At 49.0% G+C, this 8470-nt stretch overlaps 1 protein-coding gene across 1 annotated transcript in view; it reads right to left on the bottom strand.

Moving 5' to 3' along the window:
• Positions 1 to 5300: 5300 nt before the first annotated feature.
• The window catches only part of COL4A1 (collagen type IV alpha 1 chain), a 95274-nt gene continuing 92104 nt past the window's right edge, over positions 5301 to 8470 (bottom strand). Inside the window, exon 54 of the mRNA XM_024754023.1 lies at positions 5301 to 6712. Within this exon, the coding sequence (XP_024609791.1) occupies positions 6624 to 6712 (89 nt within the window). The 3' untranslated portion in view covers positions 5301 to 6623. The remainder of the gene's footprint in view (positions 6713 to 8470) is intronic.

Genomic DNA, 8470 nt, shown 5'->3' with positions numbered 1-8470 from the left:
CCCAGGCAGTCTCACTTCCAAGCCTGTACATTACTGCTGACCACAAACAAAAATGAACACAATGAAATATAAATCCAATATTTCAAAGTGAACTCAGTTGCAAATGTACACGAGACGTTTTCAGTTTCCCCCATTGGTCCAAAGCGTGCTCAAGTGAGGTCACTTGTCCTACCCCTGATCGGTGACCTAGGCAGATGTGGACCTTCCGGGGTCCCTCAGTAAAAAGGGGAGTCCCATCCTTAGTGGGGAAAAGCCGTCCTGCAGCCCCTCGGCAGCCCACCTGCCCCGGGCCCACTGCCAGGCCACCAAGCTTTCTTCCAACCATCCCGAGATGGGGCTCCATAGATCTGAGAACCCACGAACGCGGCTGGAAAAAAGCACACGTTTATTTTCAGCAGCCGCTGCTGAAGTGCAGCATTTCTTCCAGTTACAACTAAATCCACGAACCGGGGTAGTATAGTATGATCAGTATCTGCAACCTAGTCACCAATAGAAGAAACAGACATTGTCCTCTTATATTACTACCATTTCAGATATTATGAAACATCACTCATGTTCACCAGTACTTCAGGATGTAATCACACCTGCCTCTACATCATTGATTTAATGTAATAATAAAGAAGTATGGGCATGACTATATCAATTTGTTTTACCATTTTGATAGTAAAAATAGCATTTTGATAGCATTCATTATAATCAGTTTCTTTATAATGCCAAGTATTATTTTACTGTATGCATTTCTAAATGAACATTCCTTTGCTGAGAAGTGCTCCAGGGGCCTCACTGGGCCCCCCCAAAGGGTCCAGAGCACGTAAAACAGACAGACCAGCAAACCCGAACTGGTCTGGGGGCACTTGAACAGCAGCTGGGTCTTCCTTCTCCCCCTGAGCTTAGGGTCCTGGTCCCCCAGGGAGGGGACGGCAGCCTTCTGCTGAGTTGCCGCCAGCACGGGCTGTGCCCGGCGTCTGCTCTGAGCCTCCTGGGGCCCCTGGGCTGGCTCTCCAGGGGCCCGTGGATGAGTTTCTGTAGCTCCCTCCGTCAGACCCTCCGCCTTCCCCGGAGAGCCAGCTCTGGCCTGTCCTCTTCCACTCCGGCTGTTTCTTTCTCCCCACGGGTGTCTCACAGCTTCTCAGGGCTGGCGCCCCGTCCCAGAGGTGGCCCCCTTTGGAAAGGGTCAGAAGAGCTGCAGCCAGCTCCCTTCCCCAGGCCCCTCAGCAAAGCTCACAGCTCCAGGCACAGAAACCTGTGGGCGCAGGTGGTGTCCTGCTGCCGCACGTCACGCTCTGCTCCTCCCCTGGCTCCGAGGGCCCCGGTCCCAGGGTACTGGGATCGAGAGAGGCCTGCTCATCTCTGAGAGGGGTCCACCCCATTGGAAAACTCCCCGGTCTCCTGGCTCCAGGGCAGGGTCTTGGCAGGCACCTTCTCCTCTCCCAGGGGAGGGGAAAGCACGCCATCCAGGCTGATGGCCCACCCTCCCCCATCATTCTCCTTTTCCTTCTCCCTGGACAGGGTGCAAGTCCGGGGAGGGCAGGGGGAAAGTGGTAGTTGAGGGATCCAGGCTGTTTCAGCTGGATGGGATCTGCCCCCAGGGGTCAGCAGCTGTCTTCAGCATCTGTGACACTGGCCACCTCTCTTTTCTTCAGTTTGGGCCTCCAGTTCCTAGTGAGGGCAGGGGAAGAATCCCACCCACTGAGCATCCCACAAAGGCTCAGGAAGGCTCTGGGGAGGCGCCCTCTGCCAGACTTCTCCTGGAAGCGATGCTTCTCTTCCTCACATCCCCAACTTCATTAAGGATTCCAGGAACCCTTGCCCGTTGCTGCGGGAGCCAGGCCCCATCATCCCTGTGCTGGCCAGGAGCAGAGAGACGGCCCTTGACCATGACGGGGTGAAAGACACAGGCAATGTGGACAGGATTTCTTTAAGGACCAAGGACGGCTTCTTACGAGGAAACCACCCAACAACAGTGCAACCAACTTCCAACCGTAATTCTTTGAACATGTGCGTTCTCGGTATATTTTTACCATAACAATTCGTATTCACAGACGCTGGTGAAAGAGATCATTTTGTGTATTTAGAATTATTCTCCATTCACTTTTCTCCCTACTCAAATTTTTAAAAAAGCATGAGCCTGGCCATGGATTCCAGTTAGTACCTGGTGATTTGTTCCAGGGTAACCTCGTGAAACGCTGAGTGAAAAGGGAGGGGGCTCCTGGAAATTTTAGCCCAGCACCCCGTGAGGTGGGGCATTGCAGTGAGAGGCAGGGTGCCCTCTGCTGTTTGTCCTGGGAATTTCTGCTCAGTTGCAAGAGGTCTGGCTGATAAATATCCACTGTCACCCTGAATTGGCTAGCAAAGCCAGTTTCCAAAAATTCTGCAGAATTCTCTCATTTGTATCAAAGAAATAAATATCCCCAGGGCAGAGTGTGCAAAGCTTGTCCCAAGCAGCGATTCAAGTAAATCGCGGTGGGAAACGTTTCTGCCCAAAGGAAGCGGGGGCCATCCACAGGGAAAGGATGATAAACTACAGGACTGAGTTTCAGAAGTCACCTGCTCCGCTTTAAAGCTGCAAGTCTAAAACAGGCACTTCCTGATCGTGGCCGAATGACTCAGTTTCACCATGACTCAGCCCAGCTCCCGGTTGCCCAGGGGGTGGAGAGGGAACAGCAGATGCTGTGCAGTCGGGATGCAGAGCCCCCAGAACGGGCGCAGCTATTTCTGGAGGGTAAATGGGGACGGGGGAGCTCATGCAGGTGCTTGCTCAGGAAGTACAAGTGGGGCGTTAATGAGAGGAAACACTCCCCACTCAGAGGCTGGGGATGGTTCAGAGCCTCCATAACCAACCTCTCTAGGCACCGCCACGCGAGGGGAGAGGCGCCCTCCTGCAGGTGACGCAGGGGAGACGCAGGCTGCCAGCAAACCCAGGAGAGCCCTGCGTCGGGGTGACCCGTCCCCCTGTGCACAGGAGCTGGTCCCCTGCAGGGAAGCAGGTCTCTCCAGCGTTCACCAGCTGCTAAAGCAAACTTATCTCCAGACTGTGCTAGGAAATTGTTTCCCTGTCCCAGGGCTGCATTTTCAACGTGGGGAACAAACGTTAAGCTTTAAACAAATCAGTTACAAACAAATGTGAGATGCCCTGAGTACCAGGGAAACTGTGACCTTGAGATGGGTGGCCCAGAGGCTGCGGGTCAGTGTGGGGAGCTCGGGTGGCTGCCGCTTTCCATCCCACCTCGCCAGGGCCGGCGTAGAGGCGTAAAGGCAGCCCTGCGGAAAAGGTCCTGGAGTCAGCATCACTCCACGACCTGGTCTGGGAAGGGCTGGCTGGGAGGAGGGCGGCCTGGCGGGTAATGCCGAGGCTGTAAATGGAACTAAGGCTGTTTCTGTATCATTTCAAAGCGGGGGAGAGGCCTCCGCTAGTGGCAGGAGGAGAAAGCTCTTTCAAGCAGCATCGCGAACAGTGGGGCATAGACAGGAAAATTCATTTTCAGAAAAAATAGGCTGGTGAAATATTTCTCTCCATGTCTTAAAGGGAACAGTCTCACGTCTCTGGTGCGATCGGGGTGTGGTTTGGAAGTGGGAGAAGAGCAGACTTGAAATCCTGAAGATCACTGCAAACTCGGTCTCCTTCAGAGCCCTAACTATTACGTATTTCCTGTGTATACGCCTTACCTTGTAAGGAGACGTGGGTTTCACTACGTCTCCTCCAGAGGGGTCAGAAGAGTGCCTGGAGAAGCAAGGGCATGCCGAGTAAATGCTTGATTATGACCTTGACCTTCTCAGTGTGCGTCATTTCCTTCTATCAAGCCCACAGGGAGACTGAGGGGAATCAGACAGATATAACTCAAATGATGCAAAGGGTAGGGAGCCTCTTATGACGCGACTTGTAAGCATCTTAAATCTGGAAAGTTGAAGAGGACAAGAGCTCTGGAGTATGATTTTAACAAAATCCCACGTACTCAAAAGTGACCCTGGGGGACACCTTTTAATACTGCAGAGCAATAATCTCAGATCTAATCAAACTAAATGCTTTTTTTTTTTTGCATTATACAAATTAAGTGTAGGGAAACTTCTCATGCAAGTCAAAAGGAGGCCGAAGACAGATGTATCCTCAGAATGACTGAGAGGAAGGTGTGATAGGAAGATGAGAGATGGGAAAGGACCCCCCTGCACCCTTCTGAGGAGGGTCTGTGTGCTGACGCCGCCCGCGGCCGGGATGGACGAGTGATTCCCGGGCCCGCAGCTCCTTGTGCACTTTTCTCACTTAATCTCTCTCTTAATCGTCTTCAAGGGAACTCTCATGACCCCCACTTGTAACCCAACCATCAACCCCACCCCTGCCTGTCGTAAAACTATAGTTTTCATATCTATAACCTCATTTGACTCAAGTGACAGGTTTCTTCCGCAATAATTTTTTTAACAGAAAATTTCTTAAGGGCTTGATATTCATTTTCATTTATCCTGTACCTCACCTGGTATCTGGAAAATGGGAAGCACACAGTATATGAATGACGAAGAGGTGGATGGATGGATGAATGGATGGGTGGATGGATGGAAGGATAGATGGATGGAAAGACGAATGGATGGAAGGATGGATGGATGGATGGATGAATGGATGGATGGATGAATGGATGGCTGGATAGATGGATGGAAGGATGGATGGATGGGTGGATGGATGGAAGGATGGGTGGATGGATGGATGGGTGGATAGACGGAAGGATGGAAGGATGGAAGGATGGATGGATGGATGGACGGAAAGATGAATGGATGGAAGGATGGATGGATGAATGGATGGGTGGATGGATAGATGGAAGGATAGATGGAAGGATGGATGGATGGATGGATGAATGGATGGGTGGATGGAAGGATGGATGGATGGATGGATGGATGGATGAATGGATGGGTGGATGGATGGATGGAAGGATGGATGAAAGGATAGATGGATGGAGAGATGAATGGATGGAAGGATGGATGGATGGATGGGTGGATAGATGGATGGAAGGACGGATAGATGGATGGATGGATGGATGTAAGGATGGATGGATGGATGGAAAGATGGATGGATGGATGAGGGCTGCCTGGATGGACAGATGGGAGGGAAGGGGGGGAGGGATGAAGGAGAAGACGATATTTTTTTTCTTTGCAGTAAATTTCTGTAAATTACACCCAGTCTGAGACTCTCATCGGGAAGAACTACAAAATAAATATGATCTAAATTTGCAAAGCTTACACATTTATTAGTGGCTTGTGCAGTAACTTTTCCTTCGATGTTTCTGTGGCAAAACTAGCAACAAATTAATAAAAGCTTAATTTTTATACAAATAGTTTTATTACAAATTTGAATTTTTAAGAAATACACATTTAAAGAAGTTACACAAAAGGCCTTAGTAGTCTTAAAAACGTTTTGGAGACTTTTAGTAAAATGTCGTTTCAGGCATAGTGGTCCAATCCTGCTCTCCTGCAATGCATTCGCTCCCCTGCTGAAGTCTGAACACAACTCACGAAAAACCAAGGAAGCCGCCTGCATGTGCCTACAGGTAAAAATACTGATATTCTGGTTCGACAGAGTTATTTCTCACACCAGGCTGCAGAATGAGGAATACTCATAAAACGAAGGCCTTTTAGGTTTGTTGCTTTTGAAGTCAAGTCATTCAGTTTGTGATTAGTGTTTAAAACCCTGAAGATGTTTCACACAGAATAAAAACAAGAAGCTCAAAGTACACGTTTTCCTGTAATAGACACCACATCCGTGAAGCCGGGTTTGGTTTTGGCAACACACAATTTTTGGTTTGGAGGTGAACAATGAAAACTGGTGTTTCACATTCAATACCCCAGTGTTTAAAAATCTCTGTTAAAGGACAACACAGGCTTTTCAAGGAAGAAACTATGTAAGCTTTATTTTAACAGTGGAAATGAAACTACAACTTGACCTGCCTAATTGCTGACATCTATATAAATTACTAAAATATATATATATTTCATTTCTGCCTACTTTGGGGACCATCTTTATTCCACAGGAAATCCGGGACTTTTGCAGAAGCAGCTGTAGAGTACCAAACAGAGCGGAAAGACGGAAATTTCTCTTTGGTGGGGCGGTCGGAGGACAGGGCTACTAGGCCCCTGTCCTTCCCTTTGGAGGTTCCAACCATCGGCTTAACACGACTATTATTTGTACAGACTGAGGGACCTGAATTCTGAAACAGTTAGACAGTGATATCAACAGACGTTTCACCTGGGGTGTGAAATGGATCTGTTATAATACAAAAATGCAAACGGGCTTCGCCCAGGTTGGAAGGTCCCACAGCCCTCCTAGCACCCTTTGGTTTTTCTGATGGGTCTCACTTCACACATCAGTGCACTGGACTGTAGAACAGACACATTTTTTATTTCATCAGAAGTGCCATTTGGGACTTCACTACGGGCAGCTTATCGTGGTCGTGGATTCTCCTTCAGCAAGTAGAGGCCAACGAAGCAGGGTGTGTTAGCCATGCAGATTCCTATCAGGCACCTTACAGTTTTCATACTGGACAGTGAGGTACACAGGATATATTTCTAGAGTTCGTTGCTGTTAGAAGGAGGGAAGAGGGCGGAGTAGCACCATGTTGTGAAGTAGCTGAGGGCCGGCTTCGTTATGTTCTCCGCATGCACACTTGACAGCGACTGACATGCGTGCGCAGCTCTCCAGCCTTCAAGGTGGACGGCGTGGGCTTCCTGAAAGGCAGCAGAGAAGTCAGTGTCACCGCGTGGCTCAGGCCAGCTCCTCGGCCCTCCCTCCCATCAGAGATCCCCGAGGAACCAGCCTTCACCCTGCCTCTGAGCGGGTACCGCGCTGGGGGCGTCCCACGGTCTCGGTAACGCCTGCGAGTTGTCATCTGCATCCACCCTCGGGCCAAGGGTACAAGGCCAGTGAGGGCACAGCCAGAGTCACCCATGTCTGTCTGACCCCGAAGTCTCAGCCACTCCCCACCACAGACCCTGCCTCTTCAAACTATAGGTTAACCTTTTGTTTCCTCTTCTCAACTCGGTTATAAACACCCCCAGACTAGGAAGATGTTCTTCTCTGAGACACTTCACACACATCCTAAGTGCTCATTAAATCGTTGCTGAATGCCAGAATGAGCAACAGATCTGGAATAATCAACCGGACCTCAAAATACATTCGTAACTTTTGAAAGTTGTTCATGCAGGTGGTCGGATTAGAGGCCGAAGACAGGGGAAGACATTTAGTGTTCCAAATGCTTCCTTTATCCTAGGAATTCTGTTCTTTGACTATTGGAGAAGTGAAGTCTGAACTAAAATGAGTACTAATCAAATCTCATTCAAATTAAAGTAGCCATGTAATAAGAGTACCTCGTCCTAAAATTGAGGTGGCTTACGTTAGCAACTTTGGTGAAAATCCTAGTGCCCCCAAATTATTTAAATTAATGGGATCTTACCTAGTTTTGTCTAAGAAGGCATTTCAGTTCATTGTACCAGGATGCTGGTTCAGAAAAAAACCCCAAAAAACAAAAAGCCCATTGTTACCTGTTAACCCTATAATGGGCAGCCCCGGGGGCTGGCGCTCATTTCGGTAGCTAATGGTCAAATTCTATCTGGAGAGTTGACCTCAAGTTCCCAGTTGCCTAGAAAGTCTCGTGTGAGCTACTAGAAAGGCACCCGGTAGTTTTCTGAGGCTTAGAAATTTACGAGTAGTGAGAATGTTGCTTCACCTTTATGATCTAAACTAGAAAGAGACAGGGTCACAGCAGAGGTCCACAGAATTCTCTCCGAAAAGGCTTATCTCCAGGGCCGAGAAGCACTTATTTGGGGGACTGAACAGTAAGTAATTGTTCAGCCCCATCGGCGCCCGGCGTCCGCTCCAGCAGGGCTGCAGCTGGTACTAAGTACCGGACAGAGGCCTCATTATGTGTTCCCGTCCAGTACAGACTGGGCCCCGTTCCAAACTAACTTCAAGGTCAACGGCCACTTGGGACCGTTGTTTTAAAGGTGAAATTTTGGTAATGGAAACGAAAGAAGAGGTTCTCCGTATCCATTTCGGTGGCATTTGTGCTGAAATTAATTTTCACGCGCAGGCCTGAAAAACGGTCACTGATAACTCGCAGTATGTACATCCAATTCGGCATCACAAACACCATGAAAACCAAGGCTATCCACTTTCTCTCTCCCTGCTGGTTAAAGGTGCAATGCTTTAAAATGCTCTGTTTGCAGATTTTAGTTGTCTTAATGACGCTGCCGTGGATTCATCTTGAAACACTGACAACTGAGCTTTTTTCTCTCAGGGCTCGTCAGCAATGAACGAAGGAAGCCTGTCACCTAAGCTCTGCTTTGAACATGGTCTTCATTATCCGCCCACGTAGAACAGAACCAAATATCTGTTCCTATCCTATCCTACCCTATCCTATCCGTGGAAGAAGCCTTCCTAAGGATTGCTGTAGAACCGTCTTTGGGACTTGGCACCGGTGCACGTGTATGGATC

Source organism: Neophocaena asiaeorientalis, unplaced genomic scaffold (assembly GCF_003031525.2).
Source record: "Neophocaena asiaeorientalis asiaeorientalis breed wild unplaced genomic scaffold, Neophocaena_asiaeorientalis_V1.1 scaffold684, whole genome shotgun sequence".
Lineage (NCBI taxonomy): Eukaryota > Metazoa > Chordata > Mammalia > Artiodactyla > Phocoenidae > Neophocaena > Neophocaena asiaeorientalis.
Note: the sequence above shows the minus strand (reverse complement) of the source record. Positions and strands in the feature narration are given on the sequence as shown.